This window comes from Taudactylus pleione, unplaced genomic scaffold (assembly GCF_031769625.1).
Source record: "Taudactylus pleione unplaced genomic scaffold, aTauple2 ptg000064l, whole genome shotgun sequence".
NCBI lineage: Eukaryota > Metazoa > Chordata > Amphibia > Anura > Myobatrachidae > Taudactylus > Taudactylus pleione.
In genome coordinates, this window is record NW_028284466.1 from 5764240 (window position 1) to 5787275 (window position 23036).

Consider the following 23036-nt stretch of genomic DNA (forward strand, 5'->3'; position numbering starts at 1 on the left):
TGTGAAATGTTTCTTCGAGAACCTGTGGAATATACATGAAGTATTCTAATGTGCTATAACCACGCAACACGTCATGCTACGAGCTGCAAAATATATATTCCAGGAAGTGCATAGTTCTCAGAAGTTACTTCTAGCTGCTCTCTTAAACTAGCACCAGTTTAATGTCATAGCCTGTATCCAACTACAAGAAGAGGAGATAACGCATAAGCTGCACAATGATTAACTCTTACAACCAAAGTCCTGCAGCAGGTCCATCTCAGCAAGGATCATCCTGTTCAATCATGAAAATCGCTTTGTGGATTTTTACTCTTTCCGTTCTTGCACAGATCATAGGAATATGCATTTTTGGGGTATATTTTCACAAGAAGCTAGATAAGGTAAGGTGAAAAAAGAGCCTACAACTACAGGACTATGGGCCTGATTCTGAGTTGGGAATAGAGAGAGAGATAGCACTTAACTGTGCACCCGGACAAACCATGTTGCAGTGCAAGGGGTGGAAATTCACAATTTTTTTTTTGCATGTAGGGTAAATACTGGCTGCTTTTACATGTAGCCCACAAATACTGCACAGCTTTATTATTACTCTACAATTTAGATGTCAGTTTGGACACCTCACTCCCAATCTAAATCTCTCTGCACATTTTAAATCTGCCTCAGCTGCAGTGCAGCATGGTTTCACCAAGGTGGTCAGTTGAGAGAGATATCCCTCTATTCCCAAGTCTGAATCAGGTTCTATGTTTTAAAGTTCAAACTATTTGCAAAATGAATCAAGTCACGCATTTACATAGGAAAAATTTAAAGGAAATTTACATTTATTTGAATTAACCAAATAAGCTTTAAGCCTTTTTATTCACCTTTGTGACTTAATAATAAATGTAAGTTGAGTGATTGAACTAAAATTAGCCATTAATCGTTAAATATTAGCATTAAAGTTTTTCAGTTATTTTAATTTATTGTGTAGTGCAACAATGAATGACTTAAAGTGGGATGAGTATTTCTCCTGTGACAAAAAGGAAATGGATAATCTAGATATTAATTCATGTCCTATTGAGATTTGATTGTAATGGCCTACTGCTAGGAAAAACTGGGAGTTAAACTGATTGTATCACAAAATTATATTAAAAAAGTTATTGTTTTCACACTGTTCTACTTTATATTGTAGCCTATATTATACATTGATAACTTGGCTTGCTATGATGGTCTTGAAATAGTTTTCTTCAATATCAACTTTACAAAAACAAAGTACTTATTGTTAATAGATAGCTAGATAGATAGATATGGAGATAGATAGATAGATAGATAGATAGATAGATAGATAGATAGATAGATAGATAGATAAAGCAAGCTTGCAGCTCTCAAAATGTAGTATTTCAATGTGGTGCCAAGGTTAATAAAAAATAGCATAATACACTCACCCAATCCGTGAAATACAGAAAGAAATGACGGACCAGCACTCACTGTTGTGATGACGAAAAGAGGGAAACTTTTAATCCAGCATAGAGATGTATAGAGTCTGTATTTCATGGTTTGGGTGAGTCAGTGGCGTAAATTCATCCCAGACCCCCGAAGGCGAGTTATAATTTGGTTATCATTTGGTGCACCCTCCCCCACCCACGAATATGTGACTATGTTTTTATTAGGCCTATTTACTAAAGTCAATTTGCAGGATATCCCCCCAAAACACCCTTTTTCGGATGTGTCTCACTGGCATAAGAAGCTGCTGAGGAGCAGTGACACCAATGAGCAGGGACAGGTTATATAGATAGATGGAAGCGGCAACTGATGGTCTGACACAGAGTCCTCCACTACTGTAGTATATGGATATGGTGGCATCTCAGGTGCCGGGAAGAGGTGCCTTGTATTCAGCAGCCATGACGGTACACTCTGGGTACATATTTACAGCCCTAAGTGGGGTGATTATATTGTGGGCGATGGAGGAGGTGCCCCCTTCAGTGCTGGCGTTGGGCGGCATTGTCTCCCATAGTCTTGCCCCTGGGGTGAGTGTATTTTATATATATATATATATATACACATCAATAATTAATTTAAACTTGGCTATATTAATTATGACATGGAGAGGAAAGGGTCACATTTAGCACATTGCATCGTAAATGAGATTACTAACATTAGAGCAATTGCTAAATGCCTTTAGAAAATCAGAATAATTAAATGGGTGCGTATAGTAATTTCTAGGCCTTCATCATTGTTGACAACTGAAGGATAAAACATATTTTTTAATGAAGATAGTTAATCTCATTCACTTCTCTAGGACCAACTTTATTAGCAGTTAAGGGGATACCAATTTCATTACATGAATTACATATTCCACAATCTAGTTTAAAGACACTCAGATCAATTTAGTAATCAATGTAATTTAATTATAGTTTAGTTATGCGTGAAAGATATACAAGAGCACATAATATCCAAATATCAGCAAAGTATATTTATTAAATGTTATTATTTTGTTCATGCTAATTTATCTTACTCTTTCCCCAAGAACTGTTATATGATTTACTAAAAGAAAAGATCACTGCCTAGTAGAAGCTTTCTGAAAAATCCTATCATTTACTATTCTCCTGTCTGTTTCGAAGATAATAACCTTAATTAGTTAATAAACTTAAAATGTAACTATTAAAAATGACCAAAATATGTTTTCTTATATATATATATATATATATATATATATATATATATAAAAATATGATGTCATTACAGTAATTTGCCCTATATGACCAATTCTATAAATTGATTTGTTTTATATATAAAAGTGTTGTATGTAAATTAAAATGTTTCCTTTGCAAAAAAAATCTTAATATCTATTAATAATTATATGCAAATGTTCAATTTTGATGCAACATGAGTAGAATTCCTTTATATCAACAACAATGATCAGTTAGCGGTGTTCTGTTTCATACATCATACCTCTTATGCGCAGTGCTGTGTGCTATTAATGTTAGTAAGACATATCAGCCTTCTTATTTTTGTCATGTTTCTATCCTATTAACAGCGTTAAAACTTAGGGGTCTATTTACTAAGCACTGGATGGAGATAAAGTGAACAGAAATAAAGTCCCAACCAACCAGCTACTAACTGCCATTTTTCAAACACAACCTATGACACGACAGTTAGGAGCTGAATGGCTGGGACTTTATCTCCGTTCACTTTATCTCCATCCAAGGCTTAGTACATAGACCCCTAAGTCCCATTTTTACTATCAATGTGGAAAAATACTGACCACATTGCAACCCTGCCTGGCAAATATTCTGAGTTTTAGTTTGTATTTATATTATATTTAAAGTATCAACCAATCAGCTTCTGTCATTTTTCATACATAGCCTGTAAAATTACAGTTAGGAGCTGATTTGTTGGTACTTTATCTTTCTCCACTTTATCTCACTCCATGGCTTAGTACATCTTCCCCGAATTCTGTAACACCATAAGGCAGGGAACTACACATCCCAGCATGCACTGCCACCTTTATGATATAACAGCATGCTAAAACTATGGCAGTGCATGCTGGGATGTGTAGTTCCACAGCAGCTGGAGGGCCAAGGTTGAAGACCCCTGCCATAAGGTATAATTTGCCATTTTGAGGTAAATTGCCTATAAACGAAATTCTGCAAAACAGTGATTGGATTCAGGACCTGATTCAGAGATGGTTTATACTGTGGCCACGGTTGCAGCCGCTTTCACAATAGCGGTTTCAGGAATATGCAAATGCTAATCTCAACCATCCCTTTGGGCTCCATGGTGCGATGGAGTGTACGAGCGGTGAGATGACCACTTTCAGGCTGTGTGGTTTGTGCATTTGCAATGGAGTTTGTAAACACACCAACATTGTCACAACATCGGTCGCACCGTTTGCAGTAGCCTAGAGTCTATTCTAGCTGCTCTCCTCAAATCAACTAAACATGGCCTCTGAAGCTTTGGATTTGCATTAGGGAACTCAACAACGTTCCCAGACACGTCCAAGACACTCCCATAAAATGACCATGAAACATCCCCTTATTGCGATCACTTCAGTTCACATCCCAGTCTCCACCCTGATACACACAAGAATCACAAACTCATGCTCAAGTGTTATTGATACTGTACGCAATTGCGAATGGCATTGAACACATTGGTTCATGCATGCGCAGTAAAGGTGTTCTAGACTTTTTTCGTATGCGCAATATCAAAACATCACTCAACTGCGTAATATCTGCACTGCGTCCATATCTGAATCAGGCCCTTAGTGCCACATATGTATGCACAACAAAATGGCAGACCCCATCATGTGACCCTGTTACTATGGATACGGATGTATATAAGATATTTATTTCCAGCGTGAATGAGCAAATAAAAAACAAATTTATTTTATTTTTACAAAGATTGAAGAAGAAATGGACTTAAATGAGGATTATTTATTCCTGAGAAGAATACAGAAATGTCTGAAAGGAGGAAACATAGACCCCACATTACTAAACTGCAAGGAGGTTATAGCTAAATTCCGCACCCTAATCTCTGAGGTACTTTGTGTTGGTGTGTAGACTGAGGTGGTGTACAGATGCAGTATGTGTGTTGCGTGTGTTTTTTTTAATCCTTTCCATTTGCAAATGGAATAAATACTTAAAACAATTATTTAAAAAGGTTATTGTATCTGAAAATAAAGCAGACTTGTTGTTTTTGCAGTTGCTAGCATTCAAAGGTGATTTGTTATAGGTTACTTTGTGGGTAGAATCTATATTCCACAGAGTGCAGACGTTTACTATGAACAAGTGTTATCAGTGAGGCAAGATAGATGCTCTTTCACATTCTGTATAGAAGACTCTCAGGTGGTGGTGGTGGTGGGGGGGTAATTTCATGATTTTTTTAGCTTCATTTGAACATAAAAACCCTTGAAAACTGCATTTCATTTAGTTTAGTCAATAGGGTGTGCAGATTGTCTACTTTGTGGATAACATTTAGCATATTTTTTCTGTTTGAATCTGAAGCTGTATATGTTTTTGATTCAGTCTAAATGGCTTGTCGCTTGTCATTCTACTGCAAATACCATATAGCCCTATTACAGCCAACTATAGGATTTCATATGTTTGTCTATAGCCTAGGTAGCCTGAGTCAGGCATTTGGAATGAATTGAGCTAAGCTATCCCAAAGTGAGTCCTAATTGCTGTGAAAAGAGCATTGGTCTAGACTACAGGTTCCCAAACTCTGCCATTACAGCCCATGTTTTAAGGATATCCATTTTTGATCCTGGACAGTAATGGTGGAGTTTGGAAACCTCTGGTCTAGACTAAGAGATTTCAAATTGTTTGAAAAGAAAAAAAAATAATTTACTCTTTAATTCTTGTAACATTAATGTGAAGTCAAAAATCTATATTTAACAGTACAAAACATTAAACTATATATTTGGTTTACGTTAGAGTCCCTTTAAAAATGTCCGACACTCCCAGGCAGGTGCAGGATTTTATGTTAAGGATAACTAAGCATGTGGTGGTCGAAAGACTCCTACAATAAGATGCAAACGTGTGATCGCAAGTGACATCGAAAAGTGACAGCTGTAACCCAGACAGACAATAACTCTCGATTTTCACATCTACTGCTCATTTGCACACTACAATTCTATGCCAATCAATTGCTTCACTTTGTCTATGGTTGTAATCTACTAAAGTATATTACATTCTAGTTGATCAGAATCTGTGTGCTTATTTTTATTTACCCTGTGCTGAACATCTCAGAAGCAGTTGTAGTTTTCTTTCTGGTAGTCTGGTGTTATCAACACAGCGTTGTCATTGAGCAACATTGTTCTGGTTATGAGGGACCAGGTATCACATTCTCACTAGAGCGATGTGATCGATTTGTCCCGGCTTTTAGTTTGCATGAGTTTCTTAAATTTGGACAAATGTCTGGGTCAAATGTGATCAGGAGAATAAAAAGCTCTGCCAGCAGAGTTAAACCAATCATAGTAAGGTTAATGAAATGGGGGAAGAGCAACACAATAGTCATTATCACCTGACCAAAACCCTATAAAATGTACCCATTCACCCCTTGTTCATCATTCTTTTGTCACAGGAGAGCTGCCTGTCATTGCCGTTAGTGATTCTTGACAGTCTTACGCAGTTCTGACATTTGCTTAGTCACAACTGTTGACTGGAACTGAATCCAAGATCCCAAAGTGATGAATGAATATACTTGGAACATCTGAAGTGAACTAGACAGACACATTATTAGCAACCCTAGCAGGAGCAGTTAGTTTTTTATCAGTATGATGGATGGCTCGCCCTGCCCACATATTGACTATCCTGAATCCTATCATGTTTAGGTCAATACCCCTTGCTTCTGATTCTTGAATGGTTGGAACATTTGCTTTTTGGCTCAAATCTTTACCAATCTGTCCCGTATTAGGGAAGGCGATGAATGGAATACCTTTCCAACCCGATATGGACATTTTGAGTATTTACTCAGGGGCGCTGAGAGGATGGGGGAGCTGGTACAAATTACCCAGGCCCGGGCTTGCTGGAGGGTCCCGGCGAGGGCCCGGGTCCGGCACCGCTTCCCCCCCCTCTTACATCACACAGCAGCCCAGCACGCGCTGCTGTGTGCTGGGCTGCCCTGGAGACTGCTCGAGGCTGCTAAGAAGAAGCCACAGCAGTCTCCTACAGTATGCCTGTGGGGGGAGCGATCAAGCTGGTTTTGCACCGGGCTGAGGGGGCTCACTGCGCCCCCCCTCGCCAGCGCGCCACGCCGCATTTTTTAAATAAAAAAAAATTACCTAAGGGGGCGTGGCCACACCACCCACAATTAGGTCACACCCCCTTTTTACCAGGGCCCGGCGCGGCTCTTGACGGGCCTGTATTTACTAACGTCATTGGACTCTAGAGCTCCACAGCAACCATTTAGCATGTTATGAAACCCATCCTCCTTGATCAATGTGTCATCATTAATCTGGACTAGACTGTGGTCTACTCACAAAACATTCAAGACCATCAAAGACACACTTAAGGTGTCCTAGGTTGCCTAAGAAAATATTGTTTACATGCTGAACTTGAAGGAGCACTTTTTAAGTCGTGGCAGTCCAGTTTCTGGGGCACATCATTATCCTAACAAGGGAATCCAGCTGAAATGAAGTAGAACATTAGGGTTCCGGACTATAGAGAGACAGTAATTAGTTAGAAAATGTCTAGATAGACACCAGATGTTAGACAGTTAATAGTTAGACAAGGATAAAAGATTGACACAGACAAAAGTCAGACACAGTAAAGTTAGACATGTAAAAAGTTCGACAGGTACAAAAGATCGACAGGTACAAAAGATCGACAGGGTCAAAAGTTTGACATGAAAAAGATCGACATAAAAATGGTCGACAATTTAAAATAAAAAATTTTTAGGATTAGGGTTAGGCACTTACTGGAGGGTTAGGCACTTACCCAGACAGTTAGGGTTAGGCACCAAGGGGAGGGTTAGGGTTAGAGTGAAGATTAGGGCTAAAAAACAAAAAATAATAATTGTCGACCATTTTTGTGTCGACCATTTTCATGTTGAACTTTTGACCCTGTCGACCTTTTGTTCCTGTCAAACTTTTTACCCTGTCTAACTATTGACTGTCTAATATCTGTTGTCTATCTAGACATTGTCTAACTAATTACTGTCCATCTCTTATAGCACACCCGAACATTAAGGGTCCTGTTCATCAAAACATAATTATCACTTGTGATAATTATGGTTTGAACTCACTGTCAGTTCAAACACAGTTTAGGAGGCATTCATCATGCCTCCTGCCCTAAACTATCACTTCCGAAAAACTGCTGTTTCTATGAAGTCAGTTTTTCGGAGGTGAGAGACTTTCCTCCTGCTCCGCTGGTTTTATTTCTGCCTGCGTGCCTGCCCAACCAACCGCCCACCAACCCCGCCGGCGCAGTGGCGTAAAGTCATCCCATATGCCCGGAGGCAAATTTCTGACTGCTTCCTGACTGCATCCCGTATATTGATCATAGGAATCTGAAATGTATTAAGATAACATGCAGCATTACACTGAAGTGCCAAACGTCATGGGATAGCAGTATGTAAAGGTAATGGTACGTTGCGTCACCGTACTGTGACTACTTGGAAATGTCCAGACCTGCATAAATTGTAATCTGAAATCTCGTTAGTCAGTTTGAACACCGCCTAGGCTGCTCATGGCAAGGGATGTGAATTATCGGAGTTCAATTGGTGCATGATAGTGGGTGCCAGATGGATGGGACATTCCATTTCCGAAGCTGTGCAGACATTCAACATTCCTCTATCTCCAGTGTCACGTGTATACCGGGAATACCTAAATGAAAGCAATCCCATTCACTGTGGACAGCATAGTGGCCGACCACAGATGCTTAATGATTGTGACCAGCAGCGTCTGGTCAGAATTGTCTTTGGTAACAGACAAGCAACTCTAGCTCAAATCAGCTCTGTGCAGGCTTCTTAGATGTAAAAGGCTAGGAATAGTTAAAACTAAAAAAATAATGTGGGGTTTCCCCCCTAAAACTGGTCTGGTACTGGAAAATCAAGGGACAAACAGGCACGGGGACACCCTGATTTTCTAATAATCAGCACTGGGGTGAAACAATCGGGGGGCTTATGCTATATACAAAGAGACACACAGCGTGGCTGGTTAATGTGATGGCAGGGGGACCCCATGCTATATGGCTGGTTCAGTCTGCTGCTAGTAATTGGAAATAGGGGAACTCCACATTGTTTTTTCCCCCTATTTTCCAGTTCCAGCCCAGGCTGAAAGGACCCCATGCATTTTTTATTGCATTTAACCCTTTCTTTTCATTTTACCTTAGTGAAGACCGCACACAGGTCCTGCCCGACTATTATGCCGGGTACATGGCTCCATGGAGCACTACCCTAAGGAGAGCACCTAGTGTCCAGTGGTCCTAGGGGGCCTGGTGCCCACCTGCCCCTGCCAGGGCCACATCAGGGAAGGGGCAATGACATGGCATAGTACTCAGTGCAGCTACTTCCTCTCTATGGTGAGAGACCTGGTGGTCAGAGGAGCATGTGCTGAACACTGATTGGAGGAGCCGAGCACACATGCTCCACTGACCCAAGCAAGGGGGCATGGCTACACCAGGTCTTTCAACTGTCCAGTTCAGCAGCATGGAGGAGGAAGGAACAACTGGGAGCTCTACATCAAGATGAGAGGGGGTGAGACTACAGGGGACATTGTGTTGAAAACAAGAAATAGTTAACTATGCGCCTCTGTTTTAACAACACTAGCAGCTTATACACTTTTTTATTAGAGCACACCCATATTTCTGAAACACAGTATATATAGTCACTTTTTTATCTTTTTATATATACATTGTTGTGTCCCCCATTGTGTGTGTATGTATATCTTTATATGTAAGCCTGTCTGTATGTATGTCTATATGTAACCCTGCCCTTATGCATGTGGAGTCTCTATATGTAACCCTGTCTGTCTGTGTAAGCCTCTATATGTAATCCTGTCTGTATGTGTGTATGTATGTCTCTATATGTAACCCTGTCTGCGTGTATATCTCTATATGTAATCTTGTCTGTATATGTGTGTATATGTGTCTATATGTAACCCTGTATGAGTGTATGTCTTTGTGTAACCCTATCTGTATTTGTGTGTATGTCTCCATAAGTAACCCTGCCTGTATGTGTGTGTATGTCTCCTTATGTAACCCTGTCTCTGTGTGTGTGTGTGTGTGTGTGTGTGTGTGTGTGTGTGTGTGTGTGTGTGTGTGTGTGTGTGTGTGTCTGTGTCTCCATATGTAACTCTGTCTGTGTGTCTGGGTGTGTGAGCCTCTATATGTAATCCTATCTGTATGTGTGTATGTCATTATATGTAACCCTGTCTGCATGTATGTCTCTATATGTAATCTTGTCTGTATATGTGGGTATATGTCTCTATATGTAACCCTGTATGTGTGTATATCTTTGTGTAACCCTATCTGTATTTGTGTGTATGTCTCCATAAGTAACCCTGCCTGTATGTGAGTGTATGTCTCTTTATGTAACCTTGTCTGTATGTGTGTATCTCTATATGTAACCCTGTCTCTGTGTGTGTGTGTCTGTGTCTCCATATGTAACCCTTTCTGTGTGTATATCTCTATATGTTACCCTGTCTGTGTGTGTACATATGTCTATATGTAACAATGACAAATTACAAGTGCATAACTAAAAATAAAATATATTATATATAATTAGTAATTTGGAGTTGTGCACTTGTAATTTGGTTTTTTGTGTCTGCAATAATAGTCTCAACAAGTAGCACCTCTCATTATATATTTAGGGTGTACAGTCTTTTCTATATGTAACCCTGTCTGAATGTATGTCTCTATATGTTTACCTCATTCTGTCCTTCATTATCTGCAACGAGGACACATGCAATATTGTCCAGTTGGACGTGCATCACTGCCGACCGGACAATGTTGCACGTGGCTGCAGGAGCGGGCATATTGGCCGTACACACTGAGCGATGCGGCTAATATGATGTTCCGATTCGACCGGAAATGACATATCATGCCGACATTGTCTCAGTGTGTACCCTGCTTAAGAGATACCAATTAATACTTGTAATTCATACTTATAACATTTGCTGTTGTTTGTAGGCAAATAAGACATCACAATTCCCCGATCTCAGACTTACAGGGGTATTCAATATGGGAGCGAAAACATCGTTTTTGCGTTAATATCGCACTTTTGACGTCATTATCGCAGGTTTGACTTTTACACCATATTCAATTTGAAAGACTTATCGCAGGTTCGAAAAGTCTTTGATAAAAAATGGGGATAACTTTTCACCATTGAACAGGTGTCGAAAAAAAGTGCAGAATTGGGGTTTAGGGGTGCAGGCTTAAAAAAAATAGCCTACACCCCTGGGAATGACATTTAAAAAAGAACTGTGTCAAAAAAAGTTTTAAAAAAATAGGGACACCCCAAAAAATGAATTTAAAAATTGGGGTGAAAAAAAAAAATGGGAAAAAATTGTTTAAAAATAGGGAAATAGGTTCAGGGCTATTCTGTAAGTATGCGGCAGGTGTTTTCTAGAATAGATTTATTGCGACAGGTGCACAATTGCAGAATTTTTAAAAACTTACTTTGGGGACATCAAAATATGCTAGTACCCATTTTCATGTACCCCAAATTTGATGGGACCACTTAAAAAAACGAAAAAAAAAACCTAAGTGCTCTTCTGCATCACTTCTTCAATGTCGGGAAAAAACACCTGCTGCGGCTATTTAAATCCCCGACTTTCATTTAAAGGCTAAAATGGGGGTACCCATAGTGATCCCCCATGTTTTTACAACTTTAGGGGGGTCTTACAATTTTTTTAAGGAAAAATTCGTAACTTTACGCAAATCCAACTTCGGAGGCTCCCATTTTCGTTAATTTTATATTGAATACGGGGATAAGCGTGCGCGCCCGATACTTTAACACAGGTAAAAAACTCCGACAGTGAAGTTAACGTTTCATATTGAATACCCCTCTAAATTTATGCATATATTATAGAAAAATAAGTATAGCATTTGCTAAACAAAAAGTCTCAAATTGCAGGCATAGGTAGGTGCACAGCAGAGACGCCTACGCCTGCTTCATTGTACGCTCCATCAAGGCTCTTTATATACCGAATTATTTGTTGGGTCAAGATAAATTGCTGCTTAAGACAAGATAATGCTGCAAAAAGACACATAGTTAACTACAGATAACTGATATATATATATATATATATATATATATATCCTAAAGAAAAGAATATTGAGGCTATAATTGGACACATACCTCGGACATATAGCTCATATAATAAGCTCAACATTCAGCATTATATTGAAATGGGAGATCTACAAAATCAAAGCTGCCACAGGTTCGGCCACTGGATTTAAAGGGGCATTTATCTATATAATAAGCGAGAAAGTGTGTGTGTGTGTGTGTGTGTGTGTGTCTGCCTGTTTATCCTTTATGCACAGCCAGAGTTTTGTACCAAGCTCCATCAAAATTGGCATTGTGGTGTAGTTTGACCAGGATTAGGTTTTTGCCTAGGTTTGAATTTTGACAGGGCCACACACTGTCCCACGTTTCCATAAAACCAGGACACACTTAAATTACACAGGTTCTGGGGATGAGGGACTGGCTACATACAAGCACTGTCATACTCTCGTCTCTTCCAAAGTGCTGTGTTATATCACTTTTCCAACAGCTGCATACATTAAACACGGAGTTAGTTACTCTGTGTTTGTATGATAAACTTTAACATTAAACAGTGGCCTGATTCAGACCCACTTTAAAGCGCTATGCGCTCACGAGTGGGTCGATGTTTGGCCACTGCGCATGTGCACGCCGGAGCTGGCTCTGACGTGCACATGCACCAGACCCAGCTAGCAATGGGCGCTCCGTCGCCCCGGGTCTCGCACCAAAAGGGGGCGGGTGTCGATTTTGATCGACAGCTTGCATCGTTTTGGAGGTGGGCAGGGGGAGGCGGGTGGAGGAGATCCCGACGACACGCCTGCCGTTTGGGGACGGCCCCACTGACATCACGAGTGATGTCAGTGGTGAGCTTACGGCTCTATTAAGAGCCAGAAGCTCACTGGGGCTTGCGGGAACGAGACCCTACCGCAAGGGTCTCGTCGTAAGCCCCGATGGTCGAGACCATCGCGACCATCACCTGGCCGCTCGCAATAGCTGTGGGTGGCCAAAAAAAAAAACGCCCTGATTCAGAGCGTCCGGCTCTGAATCAGGCCCAGTGTGCATTATTAGCATTTCACTCACTGTCTCATTTTACAGTAGCCGCCCCAACTGGGCGTCTTAGCAGAGTGCCTGGCAGGCTCATGAGAAGCTTAGCACTCATTACATTCAGACTGTGGCAGACAGCATAATCAATCCAAAATCTTTGATCCTGACAAAGCTTAGCATACAGAGATTACAAACAGCAGGGGAGATTGATCACAGTCACACAGTGGTACTGTGGGCGGGCCCCATTCTGTCCAGAAATGGGACTCCAGTCTCTGCATACCCCCCTGATGGCAGCCCTGCTAGACATGGTCTTCATTGTTGGTCTGCACTGTGATTTCAGTGGGTGATTCAGCTGCAGATGCAGTGACAGGGATCACGCATATTCCAACAGATTAGGAATCTGCACATGCACTTGACCCATACTGTGCATGTGCATTACGGGTCTGCGATTCCGCAAGCAGTGATTGACAGTCTGCTGCCATTTCTGGGAGGGGAGGGGATTGCCTCCATTTCCCAAAATAGAGACGTGTCCCTGCCTTTGGGGGTGAGTGGAAAGGCCAGGATCTCAGTCGGCTGACGGAAATTTCCTGGTCTCTTTTACTCATCTGCGGCAGCCAGCTCGCTTGACCCCATGGAAGGGATTGCAGATGATCCAATGCTGCGTCCTTAGACAAAGCTCAGATCAGTAATGCATGCAGGAGGCATGATGCCTCCTGCTGCATTACCATATTACAGCTATCGCAGCTGCTTCCATGTTAGCAGTTATGGTAGCATATCTGTCCGCAGCGCTGTCCTGCAGTGATTTCTGAAACTCCAGTGATTTTTGGAAGCTATACTGATTTCTGTTCTGTAAGTCAGTCTGCTCCTTATATACCCAATTCCAAACGGTATGAGAATACACCTGCCCGCACTGTCATTTACTCCTAATTTGCATAGTTATCCAGGTTAGAGACGAGGACAAGGTAAAAAAAATAAAGGCTACAGGTGTACTTTAGGGTCCAGTCTTCAACCCGGGCAACACATACATATATATATATATATATATATATATATATATATATATATAACCAATTTCCAGTGATCCTTGCATTAATAAATGTTTTCTCTATGCAGGTGACCCAGCCTGATCAATCTGAAGAAACACATCAAAAGCTTTCAGGTATAATATATAACTTCTGTTTATTTTCTGTAGGCAACAAGAGTATCAGTTACTTTTTATGTATACACAATCTAGAATTCATTATAGCAGATGTGAGGGAACAGTTTATTGCGCTGTAACGTTATACTGAGCCTATTAATTTGGCCGGACGTTCACACCAAACCTCCCCCCCTTCCCCTCGCACTCACACACACGCACATTTATTTTCCTTGTTCAACTTAAAATGTAAATTAGGTTACTACAAAATTATAAGTAATCTGATTTTGTTTCTGATGTTACATTGAAATGAGGCTTAAAACTCAAGGCAACCTGCAAATCAAGGCAGCAACGGTGGTCAGGGACACCGAGAGGGGGAGAGTGATATGATGGAGGGGTCCACACCTGCCCCCCTCTCTTACCTATCAGCGGCAGTAGCCTGTTTCTCCTCAGCCCAGCACACACTGCTATTTGCTGGGCTGCGGCAGGATCAGGGAGGTTACTGCTGCTGACCAGCAGCAGCAGTCTCCTTTGGCTGTGCCCCCTATAGATTTACCCCTGGCTGTGGGGCACATGGCACCCCCCTGTGGAGTGAGCTACAGAGTTAATTTTTTTTTTTTTATAAGAAGGCGTGGACACACCTCCTAACATTAGGCCAGGCCCCCTACAGTACCACAGCACAGCTCTCTATGGCCCTGATGGTGGTGCCATGGTGTAGCGCAGTTGGTACCGTGAAGCAGTAACAGCAATGCCATTGGGAAGTGACAGTGCTGCCCCCAGGACCCTGAGTGATGGTATCGATCACACACTCTCAGTTGCGACCCTGGGTCCAGTTGAGTAGCATCAGGAATAAAAACACTGGTCCTACTATGATAAGCAGAAAATAGGTAATGTTAGATACCCACTATAGTTATTTTAAGAAGAACTCAACATTTAAAATGTAGTTTTGGGTGGAGTGCACTAAACTTACCAAAAAATACATAGTTGTTCTTAATGGAGGTGCAACAACAGTACTGATGCCTGAGTGGAAAAGTGAAGTGTTAGTAGTAGGGAGCAGCAGAGGATCAGCACTGGACCTACCATTATACCACCAATGCCGCACCAAACATAAGTAGACCTCTGCTACTAGGTAACTCTACTACATTTTAATGTTTTGTTGGGGTTGCTCCTTAAGGGGCATATTCATCAATATGCTGTTAAAGCCTCTCAAAAATGATGTATCTATCTCCATGAAAGTTTTGGCAGTGCATATATTAGTACCAGCGCAATTCTGTATTGCTCTGCAAAGCAGCTGCCCTGCCAATCCGTAGCACAGCCGATTCTGCCACTAATTAATAGAAGAGGAATTGTACAATGCTGGGTCTGAACCAGCAGTGTTGGTGCACTTGCGTGAACTGAAGGTGCAGGGCCAGAGGGCTGTTTCTGGAGTTTGCTGAATACAGGGCGGCTACATGGGAAGCAATCGGGAAGCCGACTGCCTAAATACCAGCAGCCGGCTTCCCGACTGTCTTATCCCGGCATGGGTGAAATGCCGGACGTCTAGACGTAGACGCCCGCATTTCCCCGACGCCGGGAGACCGGCGCCCGGCATCACGATCGTAGTGATGCCGGGAGCCGCGAGCGGACAGCCGCGGGGGGGGGAGGGTTAGGTTTAGGGCTCCCGAGGGGGACTTAGGGTTAGGCACCCCCCGGGAGGGTTAGGGTTAGGCTAGGGGGAGGGAGGGTTAGGGTTAGGCACCCCCCCAGGGGACTTAGGTTTAGGCTGAGGGGAAGGGGGTGGTTAGGGTTAGGCACTTAGAGGGGGGATTAGGGTTAGGCACTTGGGGGGGAAGTTAGGTACCTCTAAGAAGGGTTAGGGTTAGAGGGGTTAGGTTAGGTTAGTCTATACTTACCTATCCACGATCGGGATTTCCAGCGCTGTCGGGCTTCCGCTGCTTCTAACTCTGCTCCTGTCGGGCTGCCGCTGACGGGAATCGAACCGCCGGCGTTATCATACCCAATCCGGCTACATTGGGCCCCTAATAATGAATGGGCCTGTTACCTAAAATATGCAGAAACTAGTGTTTACGCATGTGTAATGGAATAGTTCCCTAACAGAGAGATTACAGGTGAAATACATGAAATGATGCTTGGGAAATGATTATGAGGCCCTTGCAGAGACTTGTAGCCAGGGGAGTTACTTAGCAAATGTGCCCCACATCCCTGTCTTCAATGACATAGAGGCTTCCACAATGCCACAGCTCAGCAAATGACAAATGAGCCCCACACACAATCAACTGGGCGTTCTTTCCCCTTTGAATCCGGACAGTTGAGGGACCTGTTTACATAATTACATTTTGTGTGGAAATTGCTTGTGATGAAATTAAATGTAACCTAAAATATTACCTTTTTTTTTTGTAGATAGAAGAGAAATTTCAATTCCTGCACCTCGAATAGGAGAAAAATCCAATACATCAAATAAAGGTATTATGCATACATGAATTAAAAATGAGAATTCATTTTCACTCCTATTTCTTGGCCTGGGCCATCAGATAATTAATTGGAGAATGTGCAGGGTTAAGCATAATCCCACCCCTCTCCCAGTGAAAAATGAAATGCTGCAATCCCTTGTGAAACTTAAACTGTCTTCCCTAAGAGTTTCACTTAATGAGATATCAGACCTCACATATCACTGATACACCTTCAGCTTTCACTTCCTGTCTGTTCCTAAAACTGTCAGCATTTATTATTTCATTCCTTTTGAGGTGTAAGAGCATTTTAGATGCTGCTCTTGTCTGCGTTACATGGTGCTATTACTATTTAGGTGACTCATCAGTAAACCAAGTTTTCGCTAAACTGAGCGATCAGGAAATGAAAAAATTACTTGTTAAAAGTCTAATCAAATGATAAGTTCCCACAGCCTTTATCATATAACTACATACCGGAGCAAAGATGCAGATGGATTTTCTTAACAAATTCCATTTTAAAAACTTTTAATTTTAAGAAACTTCAAGTTTGGGGGAAGAATTCTTCTCATCCCCCACTTTTCACAATCTGCAGTGAAAGAAACCGTGCTTCCTGCAATAGTACTCATTTGTGCTAAGGTGGGTTGCATACAAAACATTGACAATGAAAAGGTTGACACCAGAAGATCGACATGGAAGAAGGTCGACATGACAAAAGGTCAACAGTAGAGATGGTCGACAGGTTCAAAAGGTCGATGCGGAAATGGTTGACACAGTTATTGTCAACACAAATGGTCGACGTGTGAGGGTTGTTTAGTTTTTTGTTTTTTCTTAGGGTTAGGTTTAGGGTTGGGGTTAGGGTTAGGCACTTGCCGGAGGGTTAGGGTTAGGCTGTGGAAGGAATAGTTAGGTTTAGGCACTTACTTTATGGTTAGGTTTAGGCACCAAGAGGGATGATTAGGTTTAGGCACCAAGTGGGACGGTTAGGTTTAGGCACCAAGGGGGGCGACTAGGTTTAGGCACCAAAGGGGACGGTTACATGTAGGCACCAAGGGGGATGGTTACGTGTAGGCACCAAGGGGGACGGTTATATGTAGGCACCAAGGGGGACTTTTAGGTTTAGGCACCAAATGGGACGGTTAGGTTTAGGCACCAAGGGGGACGGTTAGGTTTATGCACCAAGTGGGAAGGTTAGGTTTAGGCACCAAGGGGGACAGTTAGGTTTAGGCACCAAGGGGGACGGTTAGGTTTAGGCACCAAGGAGAGGGTTAGGTTTAGGCACCACGGGGGGACGGTTAGGTTTAGGCACCAAAGAGAGGGTTAGGTTTAGGGTTTGGGTGAAGAATAGGGTTAGAAAAAAAAATGTGTTGACTATTTCTGCGTAAACCATTTTCATGTCGACCTTCTTAACCTGTCCACCTTTTGTACATGTCGACCTTCTGTACTGTCAAACTTTTGTCATTTCAACCTTTTCCAATGTCGACCTTTTGGTGTCGATCAAATTATTATCGACCTTTTCATTGTCGACCTTTTGTGCACACCCACTTATGTATAGCGTTAAACAGTTTCTTTCTCAATGAAAAGTAACAAAAGACACATTTATTTGCAATAATAAACTGTCACTAAGCAAATATTTTCAGAACTAATCATTTCCTTTCAATAAAAAACAAAACAGAATATGGCTGTATATTTACTAATCATAGACTGAAATCAGAGCTCATACACCACTAGAAAGTAGGATATTGAAAACTAGCTCTATAGGATATAACAAATTGTAAACATAATGTTTTATGATATTCTATGAATCAAAGAAATGATCAGGGTCGGACTGACACCCCTGGTGGGCCCCAGTGCCTGAGGGCTCACCCCCTTCTTTAGGGATCAGGTTCCAGACTGTGCACTTGAATTATACTGGACAGGACTATTGTTTATTTTCTACAATGCACTGCTGTTATTAATCTGGTAGATTATCATGCATTTACCAGCAATATTTACTATATATACTTAAATATTTAAAGGGGCCCAGACCCCCTCTGGAGGCTGGCCACACCCCTAAGTATGGGCCCCTATCACTGCATTCCCCCGTATATATACTTCACTATTTAAAGGGGCCCAGACCCCCTCTGGAGGCTGGCCACACCCCTAAGTATGGGCCCTTCATGCCCCAGTCCGACACTGGAAATGATTATCGTCATTCTGGTCTATTTCCTTAAAAGGCTTCTGAAGCAGGTATAATACAGTGTCTATTACTCTTTAATACCAATGTCTATTAGTTTGACCCAGTATTTGGTGATTTGTATTTATGTTGCGTCAAGCACTACACTGAATCCTCCCAGCCCTAAAATGACTCTCTCTGTTCACTATATACACACATTCCGACTGTAAGATTAAAGTGAAACAAGACAGGCTAAGTAAATGTACTCGCCCACAAGGTGAGCAGGGATTGTGAATACGCAAATCGTATTCTACAAAACACTGCGCATCAGAATGAACACTGAGTGGGGTGTGATGATGTTTTCCCATTTGATGGGGGTCATCATTTCACGCTCCACCTTTCTTGTCATACCTCCCCTCGGCAGTGCAGTATAAAAAGTAAGCGTGTATATATACTCTGAACTGAATTATGTCTCAATACTTTTTGTATTTATCTGTAGTAAAACTGCATGAACTCTGACGTAGTGTCTGGTTTTTCACCTTTATTTCTGAAAATTCCATTTAGTTTCTCATATGTCTTTATCCCACCTCTGCTTGGCCATCCTTCTCTGAGAGTAATGGCATTAATGTGCTGTGCTGGTATTAAGCTTGTCCTATGGAAGTGACTGTGGATATCACTAACACTATTTATTAACACTAAAGTACATTGACCTGCCCCAACCACCTTTATCTAATAATAAACTTGCTGTAGGTTATTGAGGTCCATTGTTTACATTAAAGAAAAAAAAAGTCACAATATTGCTCTTGGGAACTTTACCAATTAGTCTATAAAAATATCCATACTTTAAAAAGTAAGTGAACATAGTTACTTTATGGCTTGAATAGCTGTCATTAAACCATTTGACGACTGTTAAATGTACGTTTATTTGAGGTCTGTTTTTCAGTAATGTGCATGTAAGCACTTCTCTGCAGTGTGAAATGTAGGACTCACTTTGTCATAACAAAACATCCTGTTTGCAAATAATGGCACCACACTGCGAGATGGAAATTCTGAAAAAATGAAATCGAAAAAAGTGAAATTGGTTTATATTATTTGTAATTATTTGCATTAGGTGATACATAAATTACGATAAACAGTGGAACATTGTGAAAGGCATCTGTAAATATGTATGTTTAGATCAGTTGCAAGAAGACTTAAAAGGAATTATGAAGTTACAGTATAGTACATACAAGTAGTGATTAGTGACCAGTTTAATAGGAACTCTTGGGCGTCTAAGATTATTGACTATTCAATCAGACAGCATCAAGTGTATAAATGTGAATACAGAGTGATAGTGGGGAGACAGCTCTCTAATGTAGCAGCACGTTTTAATGCTGCAGTATTTTTAAGGCAAACTACCGTAGGTTGATTTTGCCAACATGGAGCTTATTTACATTGGGTCATGTGTTTGGTACCACAGTTGTAGTGAACTGCATATGTGTGGCTTATTTTGTCCCAAATGCTTTTTACATTTTGGGAGTTATGCTCAGAGCCGTAACTAGACACACACACACATTTTTTAAATAGGGACATAAGATAGTGCACCTGAAAAAGGGCCATGGCCTCATGGGGAAGGGCCAGAGAAGAGATAGGGCGGCCAGGAGATGCTGGGGATAAAAGAAGAGGAAGCTACAAGTGAGAATGATAATAACAGGAAAATTGACAGGCCCAAACAGTGCCCCCTGCCCTGCAGTGCCCGGTGCCATGTCACTGGTCGCACCACCCTAGTTACGGCCCTGGTTATGCTGATGCCTACAAGTCCATGTAGACTGGTAGCAATGTAATGATGTGACATGTGGGCGGGGTTTGTTAATACATATTGAGACTCTTGATGGGAGTAACTTGCAAATACCACAGGATAGCTGAGCATTCTCGCCATATGCCGTAACAGCAATAGTGACACCTGCAGGCCATGAGAAAACTGCAGCTTTATTCCTATGTCAAATATTAATACTCTCAATATGTTATTTATTACAGATCCTGCAGTTGCTGTACATCTAGTGGGAGACAAACTCAACAGCAACAAAGAAGGTCAGTGAAATATATGGTTATTAAAACAGTTTTACATATGGGAAATAACTTTATTAACAGTTTATTTACTTCTTGCTGATTTTTCTTCCTCTCTCCCTTGGTGGAGTTCCTGGAGGAGAGATACAAGTAGCCGCTGAGGAGGAGTGGGACACTTGTGTCATGAGTTGCCCCCAAAACCTAGACAACAATCCCCCCCCTCCATCATCCACACATCAATTCTTAACTCATATTCATTCTGGCATTCAGTTGAGATTGTACATTTATATACATGTTGTTTCCATACTAGTATTTCCTTACTTTCAGTACTCTTCAGTCATAGCTTATTCACAATAAACTGTGGCTCCCCAGATACTGTAGAACTACTACTTAGGGCCATATTCAATTGCCCGTGAAAAGACCGGCAACGGACTTTTCGCCGACATCGCTTGGGGATATCATTTTTGGGGATATCAGCCTGACATCCCCCAAAAGATGCTGTGACATGGGGATTCACTATGGGTACCCCTAAATAGCCCTGCTGAAGGTATTTGGGGTGTTTAAATGGTCTCAATAGCTGTTATTTTTCGTCTTTGAAAAAGTGGTGAAGAATAGCATTTAGCAAGGTTTGTTTTGAAAAATGAGTAGTCCCATCAAATCTGGGGTACATGAAAATGGGTGCAAGCATATTTTAAAGTGGCTAATGTGAACTTTTAAAAAACGTTAAAATCCACCTGCCGCAACCACCTGCAATAAAAAAAAACACCTGGCGCATACTTGGGGACCCCCCTCCCCAGAGTCTACTTAGCTAGTTTTAAAGTTTGTCCCCCTACTTTGTTTTTTTTCGCCCCCAAAACAAAAGTACTTTTATGGGGTGTCCAGTGTAAAAAAAATATATATTTTTTTTTACACAGTTTACATTTGGGGGACTGTCCAAGGGGTGCTGGGTGGTTTCTGGAAGTTTGTACCCCAAAACCCCAATTCTGCACTTTTTTACGACACTTATCCATAGGTGAAAACTTTTCGCTGGTTCTTTTACATTGACTTTTTGCACCTGCGAAAAGTCTCCGCAATTGAATACGGGGATAACTTCAGAATGGCGAAATGACGTCATCGGCAAAAAAGTATCGCCGATAACTGCTTTTCGCCGGCAATTGAATATGGCCCATAATTGCAGCGTCTGTTGTGGAACTATTTTTAAGCTCTATCGTGCCTAACTGTAGTTCCACATTACACTTCCACCTTCAATATATCATAGCCTGGACTGACCTGGGGTTCCTATCTTTCCATATTTGCTCCCCCTCATTTCAAAGGTTATCTACAGTACGCCACTGCTTGCTGGCCATAAGATTCCCATGGTTTTGCTAAAGATAAGCTACCCCATGATTGCTATTTAATAGCGATTAAAGAGGTACATCTACCATCCTTGTTCTATTTACTCTACTCAGGATTTAGACAACAGAAGAAATAAAAAAAAATTACTTTTTCAGTTTAAAAAAAATATATATATATTATTTAAAATCTATTGTCAAAGTAGGCTTACAGTTCTACTGTGTATGTGTGACACTTATAACTGGGTCACGCATTATTATTATCATTTATTTATATGGCGCCACAAATGTTCTGCAGCGCCTTATAAAGAACATAAACAAGTTGTAGACAAGTAACTTACAGAACAATACATTACAGGACCAGGACATGGATAATATATATTGCTACATTAGTGACCATAACACCCAGATAAGCAGCAGAGCATAAGCAGCCAAGTGTTAGGTGCCCTAGTGCTGAGTAAGAAGTAGATGAAACTAAAGTATGGAGAAGTACAAGAGGTTAGAGGGCCCTGCTCATAAGAGCTTACATTCTAAAAGGGGAGGGGAAGACAAACATGAGTGACACAGATGGGGAGCAAGGTGTATGTATCAGGGAGTTAGAATGACAGCTGGAAGGCTTTGCTGAAGTAATGGGTCTTGAGAGCCCGTTTGAAGGATTGCAAAGAGGTGGAGAGTCTGATGGGGAGTGGGAGAGAGTTCCAGAGGTGGGGAGCAGTGTGGGCAAAATCTTGGAGGCGGGAGTGGGAGGAAGTAATCAGCTGGCATGAAAGGCGGCGTGCATTAGTTGAACAAAGAGAGCGAGAGGAGAGTGAAGGGAGATGAGATCAGAGATGTATATGGGGGAAGATTGGGTGAGGACTTTGTAGGTGAGCATAAGAACCTTAAATTGGGATCTAAAAGGGAAGGGGAGCCAGTGGAGGGCTTGTAGGAGAGGGAAGGCAGATGTAGAGTGTTTGGAGAGGAAGATAAGCCATGCAGCAGCATTAAGGATAGACTGGAGAGGAGAGAGATGGGATTTGGGGAGGCCAGATAGGAGGAGGTTACAGTAGTCCAGTCTGGAGATGACCAGTGAGTGTATGAGGGTTTTTGTAGCATCCTGGGTGAGATAGGGTCTGATCTTAGAAATATTTTTGATATGGCAACGACAGGACTGTGAAAGGTTCTGGATATGTGGTTTGAAGGAGAGGGAGGAGTCCAGAATAACTCCA

General features: G+C 41.5%; 1 protein-coding gene across 1 annotated transcript in view; it reads left to right on the forward strand.

Moving 5' to 3' along the window:
• Positions 1-215: 215 nt before the first annotated feature.
• The window catches only part of CD40LG (CD40 ligand), a 49325-nt gene continuing 26504 nt past the window's right edge, over positions 216-23036 (forward strand). Inside the window, exons 1-5 of the mRNA XM_088465854.1 lie at positions 216-377; positions 4371-4508; positions 13831-13876; positions 16253-16315; positions 20468-20521. Coding sequence (XP_088321980.1) covers positions 216-377; positions 4371-4508; positions 13831-13876; positions 16253-16315; positions 20468-20521 — 463 coding nt within the window. The remainder of the gene's footprint in view (positions 378-4370; positions 4509-13830; positions 13877-16252; positions 16316-20467; positions 20522-23036) is intronic.